Source organism: Thermobia domestica, chromosome 2, assembly GCF_964235325.1.
Source record: "Thermobia domestica chromosome 2, izTheDome1.hap1.1, whole genome shotgun sequence".
NCBI lineage: Eukaryota > Metazoa > Arthropoda > Insecta > Zygentoma > Lepismatidae > Thermobia > Thermobia domestica.
The window spans coordinates 51,543,506-51,558,679 of NC_137455.1; the positions used below are offsets into that span (position 1 = coordinate 51,543,506).

A 15,174-nucleotide genomic window follows, 5' to 3' on the forward strand; every position below is an offset into this window, starting at 1 on the left:
TTATTTATTTACTGTATATAAAAAAAACTATAAATTGATAAGGAACAGATTATATCTATTGTCGTTTAATTTCTCCTAGCAGTGACACACAGATTACTTACAAGACAAAAGTAATTGTATATATAAAAAAAGCTATTATGGGGCTATTAACTTACCACATGGCTGAGCAATCAAAATTCACCAACATCCATTTGTGAGGGTTAAAGTTGAAAGAGTCAGCATATTGTACTCCAGACATTAAGTAACGATATTCAGGACAAGAAAAGGCTGCACCTGAAACATAATACAAAATCATACAGAACAAATTTGAAAATTAGTAGGAAAAATATATATAGGGTGTTCTAAACATGGTGCACACGGACAATAGAGTGCCATTCTTCAGGTCAAAATCAAGCGAAAATGCTCTTGTATACCCTGCGAGACATCGTTCAGCTATTACAGGAAATCACTATGTGGCAACATCGTAGATTAACTTAGAATGATTAGCACTGCTATATGAATCCATCAACCGGTTAGAACGATTTTATGCTAATACATTGTGCTAATATCAACGTCTATCAAGTCTCGACTTGAACTGCCAACCGGAAAGAACTGATGTAACTATCTGATGGATTGATAGATCAACTCTATGGTTCTTTATCAGTGACGTTGCTACATAGTGCAATTCGCGTCTTCAGACGAAGACCCGAAAAGTATACAATTTATATATACAGTCTGGTCCAAAAAAAAATATCCCCACTGTGAATATTTACTTTAAACGTATATTTTATTTAAGATTTTCAAACAAATTTATTTCTTATCATGGGTTTTAGGTTAAATGGGTATTGTAAATAATTCGTAATATACTTAGGAATAATTTTATTGATTTTGTTAGAGAACAGATGCGAGGAAAGAGGTTGGCCTGCCTTGTTTAACATGTGGTAATATGAAGTAAGTTAACATTACAGAAAGATTTCATTCCAAAATTTTAAAATTAGTGCAACAATCGAATTGGAAATGACATTCGCGTCTTTTTAGCTTGCAAAAATATCCCCTAGGTGTCTCTGCTAATCACGACTTCCCGCCATTCTGTCAGCTGTTGTTGCCGATTGATGATTTTTCTGTGAACTGTCGTTCGATTCTGAAATTCACAGTGCTGTAGAAGTGTATTTGTGTAATTTAATATTAATTTCACTCGAAATTATCAGTGTTTACATCATGGGAAAGGCAAAAACCTGTCTCCTCGGAAGCAAGGAAAAATTTTAGCATGGAATTCGGAAGGGATATCTAATAGGGAAATTGTCAGAAGGCTACTCATTGATCATAAAACAGTTGGTAACGTTTTGAAACGTCAGGCAGAAACAGGAATCTCAAGTTTAAGGTATAGATGTGGGCGTAAAAAGAAGACAAACGACCGACTCTGTAGGAGAATCAAAAGGATTGCTAAGCAAGATAGGAAATTAAGCTCCAGGCAGATTGCTGTTAAGATAAGTGAGGAAGTAGGGAAGTCAGTTTCACATCAAACAGTGCTCCGACGACTTTCTGACATGAACATTATGAAGAAAAGTCCTGTAAGGAAGCCACTTTACTCACGCAAACACATTACGGACAGAAAGCGATTTGTAGAAATGTTGGAAAATTACTTTCTTCCAATCTTCGGCTGTCCAGTTTTCACAGATGGGAAGAAATTTAGCGTTTTTGGGAACGATAGCGGTATAAAATTGTGGATGGAGCCTGGAGAGAAGTTGCAGAAAGAATGCATCAAAAAAACAAAAAAGTTTAGTGATAGTGTTATGTTGTGGGGAGCGATGTGTTCAAAGGGAGTGGGAAGATTGAAAGTGTGCGTTGGTTCAATTGATGGTTTGAAATACTATGAGATACTAAAATAGGAACTCTTGTACACAGCCAGGGACCATTTCAGTGGAGTTAACTTGGGACCATTCATTTTCCAAGACGATAATGCTGTGTGTCAACAAATGTGTGTCAGATATTGGTATCCAGAGATTGTGGTGGCCTTCAAATTCACCGGACCTAAATCCTATTGAAAATATGTAGCCATTAAGTCGTCTAAACTAAGTAAATATCGTATTACAAATAAAAGGGAAATAATTGAAAAAAATGTTCATCTGTGGTATCATGAAATCGAGCTAGGCACTTGTGACAATCTTATTGCGTCAATACCGAAACGAGTACAGGCACTGAAACAAGCTAAAGGTCATCACACAAAATACTGAAATCGATGTCAGATGTGTAAAAAATTTTGAAAATATGTTGTAAAATAAATTGAGAAACACATCATGCACAATTATGTTCAAATAGTCTCTCATTATAGTAGCAAAGTTTGTTTTTCAGCAAAACATTCAAGTGGGGATCATTTTTTTTGGACCGGACTGTACTGTATATATATATCTTTGACTTGTAGAATAGTGCTCTGTAGTTTGTGAGCGCCATTTTTGAACACCCCATATATATCTTTCTGAGCTAAACCAATGACAGAGATAGACTTTACTAGCGCCCATCGCAGCTGGCAACAGTACATTCCCAGTTCTTACTTTCATTTTCTATAGATCTTTCTAAAAAAAAAAAAAAAAAAAAAAAAAAAAAAAAAAAAAAGAGAGAGAATTATCATTTTAAAAATTTAGGGGTATTTTGAGATATGGTCTACGGAGAAAACATTTTTTCCGGGTATTTTGAGATACTGTCTACGGAGAAAACATTTTTTTTTCCACGTTGGTATCATTGTGGCCCACCCGAAGTTACAAAGCTGCAGGATATGTATTTCCATTCCACATCTAACTGAACTGAGAGCAAGGGTGTACCCACGGGAGTCCACCAGGTCCGGACCTCTGCAAAAATTCCCAACTCAACATGCATTTATACACTTTTACACTAAAACTATACTTGTTTAACAGATAAAAAAAGACGTACCATAAAAAATTGATCTTGCACTTGATCTGTATTCTTTTTCTTATAAAAACAATCTTATGAAAATATAGATAGAAGTATTTTACAATTATTTTTCTTCTTTTCGAGTGCAGAATAATGTCTAGAGACCGGATGTTAGGCAAAATGCCTATAATTTAATGCTAAAGATATGATCTAAAATAACGTTTTAAAGTTTATATCGGGAATTATAGTTTCGATTTAAGCCAACTTTATTTTGCCTATTTCGCCCCTCACTGCCTAAATAATTGCTTTAGTGCCTAATGTTGCGTATTCTATGCATCTTATTTCAAATAAGATTTAATTGGGAAATATATATAATTTATATACTGTAAATAACACAAGCACGTGGTAAATTACAATCTCTCTCTCTCTCTCTCTCTCTCTCTCTCTATATATATATATATATATATATATATATATATATATAATATGAAATACATATCAAGCTTCGTTTTTTACATATAGAATGAAAGTAGACATTAACAAACAGGTTTTTAAATTGTATTGAGTTATTTATCTTCATTATTTCGAGTTACATTTTAGTGCCTAATTTACTGCTTATTTTTTAAATTTTAAGTGCCTATTTGCCTGCCTATTTTCCAAGTTTTTAATGCCTAAACATCCGGTCTCTAATAATGCCTGTTCAATACTATATAGACCAGGGGCGGATCCAGGACCGACTTCTGGGGGGGCGGTGGGTTGTCATACTGCTACTTTTAAGGGCTCCAAACTTCGAGATGGGTTTTATTTATATATATAAAATAAGAAAGTTTCCTCTTCTGGGGGGGGGCAATCGCCCCGATCGTCCCCCTTGGATCCGCCCCTGATATAGACATAATGGCTTGTACTATTGGATTCTGCCCTCTTCAAAGCTTGAACCCATCCCAAGAAAAAACTTCTGAGTGCGCACACGACTTACAGTGACACTTATTAATTGTCTAAATATCTTAGTATATGTGATGTTTTATTAACTTGCTATATGTATAAAAGCATACCTGCATAAGCTGCATCAACATGGAGCCATAAGTCGTATGTTTGGCAAATAGGACCGATCTCGTCTAAAACATCAAATGCACACGTCCCTGTTGTTCCTAGTGTGGCTACAACCTATAAGGAAAAGAAAAGAAATAAAATAAAACATACGTAATCTTATTCAGTTTTTCTATATTTATTTTTTCTTCTTCGCAGAAATGCTCTGATGAGATTGGTAGGTCTACCAGTAAATGTAATTCAAATTTCTGAGTTCGTTGCTCCATCATGTATTTTGTACTATTATTCATTATTTGACTATTTTTTTCTCAGTTATTATTCGTTTATTTATTTAAAAGAGTATTTGAATGTTTATTTTTGTTTTTATATAGCTATTATTAACGTACTAGTATTAACGTAATTCATATAATATCCGTATTATATATTATACAAATATGTATATATTTGTATATATTATACAAATATTCTTACTTCAAGAACTGAAGTCTAAATATTACAATACAAAGAATTGTCTTGTCTTTTTAAGTAAAAAAAAGAAAAAAGAAAGAAAAGTAAAACGCAAGTAATTTAGTGCGCAGTATTAATATAAATACTGTGTACTTGCATGTAGAATTACACATGAGACGAGACTATGCAGAATCTTCGTGACATCACGATACTACACAAGACGAGAAATGGGGTTTTATAGTCTCGACTCGTAAATTTTATTGAAATCTCGTCTCTGTTCCGATTCTCGAAAAACTTGTCTCTTCTGACCTAGTTTGATAAATTTGTGTACAAAATTTATATCCTGTTTTTTTTCTTAATTTCATCTAGATGTTGGGGGCCGCGGTGGCTCAGTGGTAGAGCGGTCACTTCTGGTGCTTGGGGTCTGGGGTTCGATCCCAGCCCCCTCCAAGTGAACTTTGTGGTGGACAAACATCGTGTGTGTGGGTTTTATTGGGGTTTTCCCACTTTCTTCATTCTTTACTCATCATCAGCATCTCCTTTAGCGTAACTGGCATAAGTGTGGGACGTAAAACTCAAATATTTCATTTCATTTTTTCCTCAACATATCAGAAATCCTTCCACGTCAAAACAAGTCCAAGTGTGTGATATACCAACATCTAAGCCATATTTGTTATTGAAGGGTATTGTGTGTATTTAAATTAAAATAAAGATACAGCCTGTGAGGCAAACTTTTACTATTATCAATCAATCAATCAATCAATAATAATAATAATAATAATAATAATAATAATAATAATAATAATAATAATAATAATAATAATAATAATAATAATAAGGCTAAGGAGGTCGACAAGTATGTAGCTGGACTAGTGGCTAGCGCGTGCGCCTTTGGTGGACATAGTCCCTGTCGATTCGCAGTATCAATTTTGAACGCAGTACGGTGGTTTGGATCAAAGTTTCATATAGCCTTAGTGTGGTGCAGAGTAGGGACTGTCTAATTTTAGCTAACAAAACTAATCCACTCACTCTAAGGCCCATGGAACCCGGAGATTTAATGTAGCATTAACAAAAGTTCTCCGTCTTTAGCCATCTGAATCCAGTTTCTACTTTGTATTCTTATTTCTGCAAGATCTATCTTAATATTATCCTCCCATCTATTCCTAGGTTTTCCTACTGGTCGTTTTCTGACTGGATTTCCAGTTAAGACTTTGGAAGCGTTCCTACTTTCTTCCATTCTGGTTACATGCCCACCTGAGCCCCCTAGATGTGATGACCCTAACACTGGTAAACGGTATAAATTATGCGGTTCCTCGTTATGAAGTTTCCATCATTTCCCATTCCCGTTTCCTTTTGGGTCCGAATATTCGTCTCAGTACCTCATTCTCAAATACTTTCCGTCTGCGTTTTTCCTTCAGAGTAAGAGATCATGTTTCGCAACCATACAGCACAACAGGCATGATTATTGTTAAAAATAGGCCTATTACAACATTCGCCTGTATTAGAAGTAACCTCGTAAGAATATCTGTCAGGATTTCCTGTCGCAAAGTTAGAATCCCGAAATCTATAGAACACAGCTTCTTTTGTGTGAACAAATTCCTCTTTTTTTTTTAAAAAAAAAAAAAAAAAAGAAGAAGAAGAAAATGTTACAACTCTGTTTGAAGCACTTTCTTTAGTGTGTTTCATTCGGATCATTTGAACGCTACTATTCATTCCTTATTGGTAATTAAAACTATTTGATTCATTATGTGCAGTGGCGTATTTAAGGGGGCTTCCGGGCTTAAGCCCCCTGAAATTTTATTTACTATAATAAAGTAAATGAAATATCTTGAAGAATTTTTAAATTTAAATGAATAAAGTTAGCAAAACCCCCTCCCCCGAAACCAAATCGTAAATACGCCACTGATTATGTGTAAGATTTTTTTTATAACGTTCCAAAACTAAACAGCGAAGATAAGGGAGACGGTGATAATCAAATCGGTGATAATAATGGAACAAAGAAAGTGGGAAGAAACTGAAGAACACTGAGTAAACCTACGTACACAGTATTTGTCCACCAATAAAGGTATTATTCTACATAAACTGAATTTACTCACATAACAAGGTATAAGTCCTTGTTCCAGATCCATTTGAATGGCTTTTTCCAACGTATTTCCTCTGAGTCTCATTTTGTCATCTGTTGGCAAAAGTCTCATAACCATGGCTCCTAGAACACCAGCTTTCTCCACCGACGAATTTGATTGATCTGTAATAGATATGTATAAAGGAAAATAACGACAAAATTAATGTTAGCAATAACGTAATTGAATGAAATGAAATTTTGAGTTTTACGTCCCACGGTTATGCCGGTGAGGCTAAAGGAGACGGTGATAATGAACAATGAATGAAATGGTGGAATGAAGAAAGTGGGAGGAAACGGGAGAACCCCGAGAAAACCCACGCACACGGTGTTTGTCCACCACAAGGTTCACTTGGCGGGAGCAGGGTTTGAACCCGAGACCCCTAGCACCAGAGGTGAACGCTCTACCACTGAGCCACCGCGGCCCCAATAACGTAATTGAATTTTAGTTCTTATTTTCTTCTTTTGTTTTAAAATGTAATTGAATTTTCAGCTCCTAGGCCAAGTGAAATGTAAAACCGCAGTTTCATATGGGATCTGAAACATTTGAGGGCTGGGGATTGAACCTATGTCTTCCGTGCTGAAGCATTGAACGCTAACTAACCACAGGGAAGCTCTCTTAGAAGTTTATTCCACAATAAAATAATATCCTTTTTTACATAATAATATTGTATAATTTTTATAACATTTTTCTAATGATAATTATCATTATTATCATAATATTTATTCTGTCATTATTGACAGGTCACTTGCTGTAACTGAGAAGCTTCCATGCTCCACGGTCTTCCAGTAACCTCTTCGTCTTCACGTACGATTTTTCTGCTTTGATATCGTCCATTAATTGTAGTCTCCTTCGCCCTCTCCCTTTCTTTCCTGACACCATATCCTTTAGCACGTCTCTCATGATACCGTTCCTTCTTAGCCAATGTCCCAACCAGTTTCTCTTCCTCTTCTTAATAATACCTAAAACTGTCCTTTTGTCCTCCACCATTTTAAAATCCGCTCAACATAACTAATTCTCTCCATTCTTCTCCGCACCCACATTTCGAAAGTTTCCAGTTCTCTTTCAACATTTTTGCGTAACGTCCATGTCTCTGATCCATACAGTACAATATTCCACACGAAGCATTTTAGTTATGCATGTTTATGGAATAGTAGTACAGCATCCTTTTTCGACTATTAATAAAGCATTTTTCTAGTAGTAATGTAACAATATTCTACTTTAATGTAACATATTTTTAGCACTTTTTGTATTAGTAAATAGCACTTTTTTTTTTAATAAAGGGTGGTCCAACTACAATGCACGATGTTAATTATGTGTCACACCGTAACGTCAAGGTTTTTGCCCAACTTAATTTGACATTTCTTTGTTTCAGGGTTTGGCAAATTCAACCATGGAGAGGTACACAATTGAGCAACGCGTGAAGATTATTGAAGCCTTTTACGAAAATGGACGTTCAAATCAAAATGCATTTCGTGCACTTCGTGATGTTTTTGGTCAGCATAATCGACCAAATGTGTCAACAATCGGGAGAATTGTGCGCAAATTTCAGAAAACAGGGTCTGTATGAAATGTATCCACAAAGAGCGACTTTTTGGTGCTGGTTATGGGCTGGCGGCATCATCGGGCCGTACTTTTTTGAAAATGAGGTCGGCCAAGTAGTTACCGTGACTGGTGTTCGCTATCGCGAGATGATAACGGACTTCTTGTGGCCAGAAATTGAGGATATGGACCTGGACGATATGTGGTTCCTACAGGATGGTGCCGCCACACAGCCAACGAAACATTGGCTCTTTTGCGCAAAAAATTCAATGGCCGTGTAGTCTCACGTGGTGGCGATGTTAACTGGCCGCCACGATCATGTGATTTGACACCATTGGACTTTTTTCTGTGGGGATATTTAAAAGAAAAAGTGTACATCAATAAGCCAAGAACAATTCAAAAGCTAAAGGATGCGATAATTCGGTACATTAATGATATTGAACCTCAATTATGTCTCAGAGTCATTGAAAATATGGACCATCGGATAGAAGTCTGCAACCGAAGCCGTGGCGACCATTTGGCCGATATTTTGTTTCACACATAATTGTCATAGATTCTTCTATCATAATAAAAAATATTAAGATTATTCTCTGAAAACTTTGCGTTTTATTTACAATTAACATCGTGCATTGTAGTTGGACCACCCTTTATTAAAATTTTGTAAATGATATATTTTTTTTTTCCTTATTGATAAAATCGATAAAAATGGCATTACCATTTAATAGCTATAAATGTGTACAAATTTTCACACTGCAGCAGAGTAGGGTAAAACATATAATGAAGTCTTAAAAAGGGATAGAAAAAAATGAGAAAGAAATGCGTTAAATCTGTTAAAGTTGTAAATGGCAATTTTGCAGAATCCCAGGATAATTTGCCCCAGTTGCTTCCAGTTACACACTTATGATAAATAAATATATTTTTTATTTATTACCGAACTTCGCAAAAAGGAAGAAAGAAAAAAAATACTTTACCCGAAGTGTAAGCTACCAGCTTTCCTCTTATGCTTTCCTCGGTGAGATCTGGATGTAACTGTCGGACCCTCTTGGTTTTGCGGTCTCGAGCAACCAATAACCCAACAAGCGTTGCTTCACTAGCAGAACCCTGAAAGTTCGGTTAGTTCTTTAACTCTGTTTTATTAAAACATGATATGCTTAAGCTATTTCAAATGTCAGTAAATAGGTTAAGATATTTTAAAATAAGTTAAGGGTGCAGATAAGCTATCCTCATAGATCTCTGCAACAAGGAGCAAACATTAATATTTTTGATGCCTCGGGTGAGTATTAAAAAATCTGCTCCTCTAAATCAGTGAATACCAGTGTAGAAAATTTGAGGTACTGGGTGGTCATGACACTTAGCTGCTAAGATCTTTCAAGCGCATTATTATTATTATTATTATTAAATTATTATTATTATTATTATTATTATTATTATTATTATTATTATTATTATTATTATTATTATTATTATTATTAATAATAATAATAATAATAATAATAATAATAATAATACCAGTTTATCATTACAATGAAACAATTACAAATTACAAATTATTCAACAATATTGAATTTTGATATTACGGTGAAAGAATACAGTGTCACCAATGGAAAAACGGAAATAGTGAATATTAACTCACAACTAAAATATTAATTACCTTTTTTCCTAATCAAACAGGTTCTTGTTACTTGGATATTAATAAATGTTAAAATCCCATGTCATATTCATATGCGCATGCACAATAAATTTATGAAATTTTCTGAACAAAAGTGTGAAATAAATGGTTTAAGAAAATTTGCCGCCCCGAGCCATGGCCCATGTTAAAAATGGGAGTGTGTGTTAGTAGCCCATGCGTAAATATGTCCCTGGCCGTGGTCCCTCCTTGAAATTCAAGTGAATCAACAATTGGAATTAAGTTTTCGGGTATATTTTCCAAATTTAATATGCTACACCTATTTTTTCCTTATGTTTTCAACTTCTATTATATATATATACATGTTACATGATAATAAGGTGGTGACCAAAATGCTAAAATTGTGCCGTGAATACCAGAATGGTACTGTACCAAACAAATCAACGCCAGGGGGATTCCTTTCCATGTCATTGCTCTTTCCATATCCTAGCTGTCTATTTTCCAAAAAGACTATGGGCGTAAATGATTTTTTTTAAATAAAAAAGAACCAATAAACTTTCTCTTCTCCTGTGAAAAATCATCCGTTCTTCCATGACTTGCCCAAACTTATTTTTCTTTTTTTGTTTTCATTGTTTTTATTTATTTTTTTAATATTGAGGAAATCAATAACTAATTATTCGTAAACTCTTTTACAGAATTATAAGTAGTACATACGTAACTTTCAAAGTACAAGTGGGTTACTGATAGAACCATATGTGTCACTGTTAGAAGTACGTTTGTCACTGTTAAGAGCATGTATGTCACTGATAAGAGTATGTTTATCACTGTTATGAGTATGTTTGTCACGGTAGGAGTATACCGTATTTTACGGACAATAAGACGCATTCGAAAAAATTGCCTCCAAAATTCAGATGCGTTTTATACATGAAATTAGTACAAAAATGTCCAATACCATGGGAAACCTGTTTGGGAACATTGGATGCAACTGGCAGAAGCAGTGCACCGATGCGATGAACATGAGTTGCAGGGATTCACAAGCTTGCTAAGACTGTTTCCCTCCCGCCCCGCCATCACAAACTCAGAGCCACAGACTAAAATATACAGATTGTAAAGTGCGCAAAACTGCAACCAAGGCGAACCGTAGTGCCCCTAATATGTGTCGACGGAACTAGCCAGTAGATTTGTTAGTCAGCTTTGCAATCTAAAAATATAAATGGTAAAAATATTACGGTATTTTTTTAAAAAATAAATTGCTTAAAAATTAAGGAGAGTCTCATAGTCCGTAAAATACGGTACGTATCACTTAGGAGCATATATCAGTCTTAGGAGTATAAGTGTCACTATTAGGAGTATACGTGCCACTATTAGGAGTATGTTTGTCACTGTTAGGAGTATACGTGTTACTTAGGAGTATGTGTAACTCTTAGGAGTATATGTGTCACTCTTAGGGGTATATGTGTCACTATTAGGAGTATGTTTGTCACTGTTATCAGTATACGTGTCACTTAGGAGTATGTGTAACTCTTAGGAGAACATATATCACTTAGGAGTATATGTGTCACTCTTAGTTGTATATGTGTCACTATTAGGAGTATGTTTGTCAATATTAGGAGTATATGTGTCATTTAGGAATATGTGTCACTTTTAGGAGTGTATGTGTCACTCTTAGGGGTATATTGTCACTATTAGGAGTATGTTTGTCACTCTTAGGGGTATACGTGTCACTTAGGAGTATGTGTAACTCTTAGGAGAACATGTATCACTTAGGAGTATATGTGTCACTCTTAGTTGTATATGTGTCACTATTAGGAGTATGTTTGTCAATATTAGGAGTATATGTGTCATTTAGGAATATGTGTCACTCTTAGGAGTGTATGTGTCACTCTTAGGGGTATATTGTCACTATTAGGAGTATGTTTGTCACTCTTAGGGGTATACGTGTCACTATTAGGAGTATGTTTGTCACTATTAGGAGTATGTTTGTCACTATTAGGAGTATACATGTCATTTAGGAGTATGTGTCACTCTTAGGAGTATATGTGTCACTCTTAGGGGTATATTGTCACTATTAGGAGTACGTTTGTCACTCTTAGGGGTATACGTGTCACTATTAGGAGTATGTTTGTCACTTTTAGGAGTATACGTGTCATTTAGGAGTATGTGTCACTCTTAGGAGTATATGTGTCACTCTTAGGAGTATATGTGTCACTCGTAGTTGTATATGTGTCACTATTAGGAGTATGTTTGTCACTGTTAGGAGTATATGTGTCATTTAGGAGTATGTGTCACTCTTAGGAGTGTATGTGTCGCTCTTAGGGGTATATTGTCACTATTAGGAGTATGTTTGTCACTCTTAGGGGTATACGTGTCACTATTAGGAGTATGTTTGTCACTGTTAGGAGTATACGTGTCATTTAGGAGTATGTGTCACTCTTAGGAGGTTATGTGTCACTCTTAGGGGCATGTGTGTCATATGCTTATCACTGTTAGGAGTATACATAAATAAATAATCTATTTGATCAGAATTTAAAAAATCCATTATTATTGGCAACGCACTTGTTCTTCTCGCCATAAAAATTAGTTTTTTCTGGATTTTCTCCAAAAGTACAAATGAGAATTTACCCTCAAACTCAAATATGTCATTATGTTCAGATTGATGTCATCTATCAACCCATATACGTCTTCTGTTTGGTCAATATTATAATTAAAAGAACAAGTTGAAGTGTCACGTGGTCATCATGTAAAGAAGTATCATTCTTTTATGACGTGATATTTTCTCAATTATTATTGAAAACGGAAGAGGTCGTAGAGTTATACCACTTCCGGTATTGGTAGAGCGAGATTAGAGATTAAATGGAATATACTCTTGAGACGCTTAACCAATTGCAGAAAGCCTTTCTCGCTATCTGGTACCGTTTTCACTCTATGACAATCAATGTTAAACCGGGGATGACTCATTTATGCCACTTCCGGTTTTAGTAGAGATATTGGAGTAGAGATGACATATACTCTTGGGACGATTAATCATTTGCAGCAAACATATTTTCGCTATCTGTTACCTTTTTTGGCTGTATAATAACAAACATTAAAACCGGAAATGATTGAAAATGAAATGAAATCTTTGAGTTTTACGTCCCACGGTTATGCCGGTTAGGCTAAAGGAGACGGTGATGATGAGTTATGAATGGAATAGTGGAATGAAGAAAGTGAGAGGAATCGGGAGAACCCCGACAAAACCCACGCACACGGTGTTTGTCCACCACAAGGTTTACTTAGCGGGGCTGGGATCGAATCCGGGACCCCAAGCACCAGAGGTAAACGCTCTACCACTGAGCCACCGCGGCCCCTCGGAAATGATTGATTTCTACAACCTCTGGTTTTAGAAGAGAGATCAGAATAGAAATGGAATATGTTCTTAGAAGGTTTAATCAATTGCAAAAAAAACTGCTTCTCGCTATATGGTACCGTTTTCACACTATGACGATCAGTGTTTCTTTCAGAAACAATGTTCCGGGGGGTACACTTGGTATTCCGAGAAGGCACTGCTGATACTATTCTATTTATTATTAAATTATAGACGTATTATTTTGGCCTTCTCCGGGGGGTGCACTCTAAGAGCTCTGGGGGGCAGTACCCCCCAAAAAGAACAGATCTAGAAGAAACACTGATAACGATCATCTTTGAAACCGGATTCTCATCATTTTGTTCTATGTAAACAAATATTGAAACCGGAAGTCGAGTTCTGTCACTTCAGGTTTTAGTAGATAGAGACTTGAGTTGGGATGCTCAATCGATTGCAGAAACTGCCTTCTCTCTGACTATTAGCTTTCACTCTACAGCGATCAACGTTAAAACTGCAGGTAGTTGATTTCTGCCACGTTCGAAAAAAAAAAAATGAAATCTTTCAGTTTTACGTCCTACGGTTATGCCTGCTAGGCTAAATGAGAGGTGATGATGAGAAATCAATGATATGGTGGAATCAAGAAAGTGGGAGGAAACGGGAGAACCCCGGGAAAACCTATGCACATGGTGTATCCACCACAAAGTTTACTTGGAGTGAACTGGGATCGAACCAGGGACCTCATGCACCAGAAGTGAACGCTCTATCACTGAACCACCGCGAACCACGTTCGACTAGAATAAAGGGTTATGAGAGAAGATGGTACCTATTGTTACAAGGCTAAATTGAGGATGGTTCTCGCTGTCTGCTTTATCGTTTTTGCTCTATGCAGATAGATCTACAATGAAACCGGAAACTATAGTGGATTTCAACCACTTTCGGTTTTAGTAGCGAGCAGCAGGCCCGTAGCCAGCCCAAAAATTTAGGGGGGGGCCGGTAGAAGTTAGGGGGGGCCCGACCCAATCGTGTTATACTTCATCACCATATTATAGTTCATTTGCAAGCCTACCGTGAAATTTTATGGGGGCCAGCCAAAATTTAGGGGGGGGGGCGGCCCCCTCTTGCCCCCCCGTGGATACGGGCCTGGCGAGCAGGCTTGTATCCAGGGGGGTCTGCTCCCCAAAAGTTTCACAGTAGGTTTGCAAATGAACTATAATATGTTTGGATCGGCTCCCCCCTAACTTCAGCCGCTCCCCCCCCCCTACATTTTTGGGCTGGCTACCGGCCAGGGAGTTAACGATGACGATGAAATGTATTCTGGGAACGCTTAAATCGATTGTAGGAAAACGGCGCTTCTCTATCTATAACTGTTTCTACGCTACAGTGGTCAACGTCAAAACCGAAAGTGGTTAAAATTTCTACACTTCTGGTTTGATATTGGGTCCAAAAATGAACCCGTTTTTTTAACTTTTAACTCTTTACCAAAGCCTTATTTAACATTTTTGCTGTCCCGGGCCATTTTTATAAAAATGTCGCTTTCAGGGGCGTCATTTCAGACTTTGCTTGGGGGGGGGGGCAAGAGCACCACTGACATAAGAATTTCACGTTTTGTACTAATATATTAGTAGATAATTGATTAAAGTATATGCATTCCTGAAACTCTTGGGGGGGCAATTGCCCCCTCCTGCCCTCCCTAAATGACGCCCCTGGTCGCTTTACTATCAAAATCAATATATACCAGTGTTAAAAGAAGAAGAAGAAGAAAAGAGAGAGAGAATCATGACACTAATTTGATAAGATCTGTGAAACTCAGGAATATTCAAGTTTTGTTACAACAACGGAACAGTCATAAATCACTTACATCAGCGGCTGGGTGATAAGCTTTAAAAACTGTAAGTAATTCTGGAAGAATGAACAAATTTTTAAAATTAAGATCAAAGATAAAAACGTTGGAAAAAGAAAATAATGAATATTAATCCATAACTAATTGTTAATTACTACTTTCTAGCCAAACAAGTTCTTGTTACTTTCTAGCCAAACAACAACTTTTTCCTGGATAGCCTACTACAAATGTTAAAAATCCCGTGTCTTATTCGTATGCGCATACATAATACAGGACCTATCCGGTTGCAATGATGTGAACAGACTTTGGGGGAGATGGCTGAAATTCGGCTTAAATATGA

The 15,174-nt window shown here is 36.3% G+C and overlaps 1 protein-coding gene across 5 annotated transcripts in view; it reads right to left on the reverse strand.

Moving 5' to 3' along the window:
• LOC145672083 (aromatic-L-amino-acid decarboxylase-like) overlaps positions 1-15,174 on the reverse strand; it is a 99,721-nt gene that overhangs the window by 19,633 nt on the left and 64,914 nt on the right. For all 5 annotated transcript variants that reach the window (XM_081741364.1, XM_081741337.1, XM_081741372.1 and 2 more), the window contains 4 exons: positions 8,996-9,125; positions 6,459-6,607; positions 3,921-4,032; positions 156-273 (listed from right to left, as the gene is read on the reverse strand). In XM_081741364.1, coding sequence (XP_081597490.1) covers positions 156-273; positions 3,921-4,032; positions 6,459-6,607; positions 8,996-9,125 — 509 coding nt within the window. The remainder of the gene's footprint in view (positions 1-155; positions 274-3,920; positions 4,033-6,458; positions 6,608-8,995; positions 9,126-15,174) is intronic.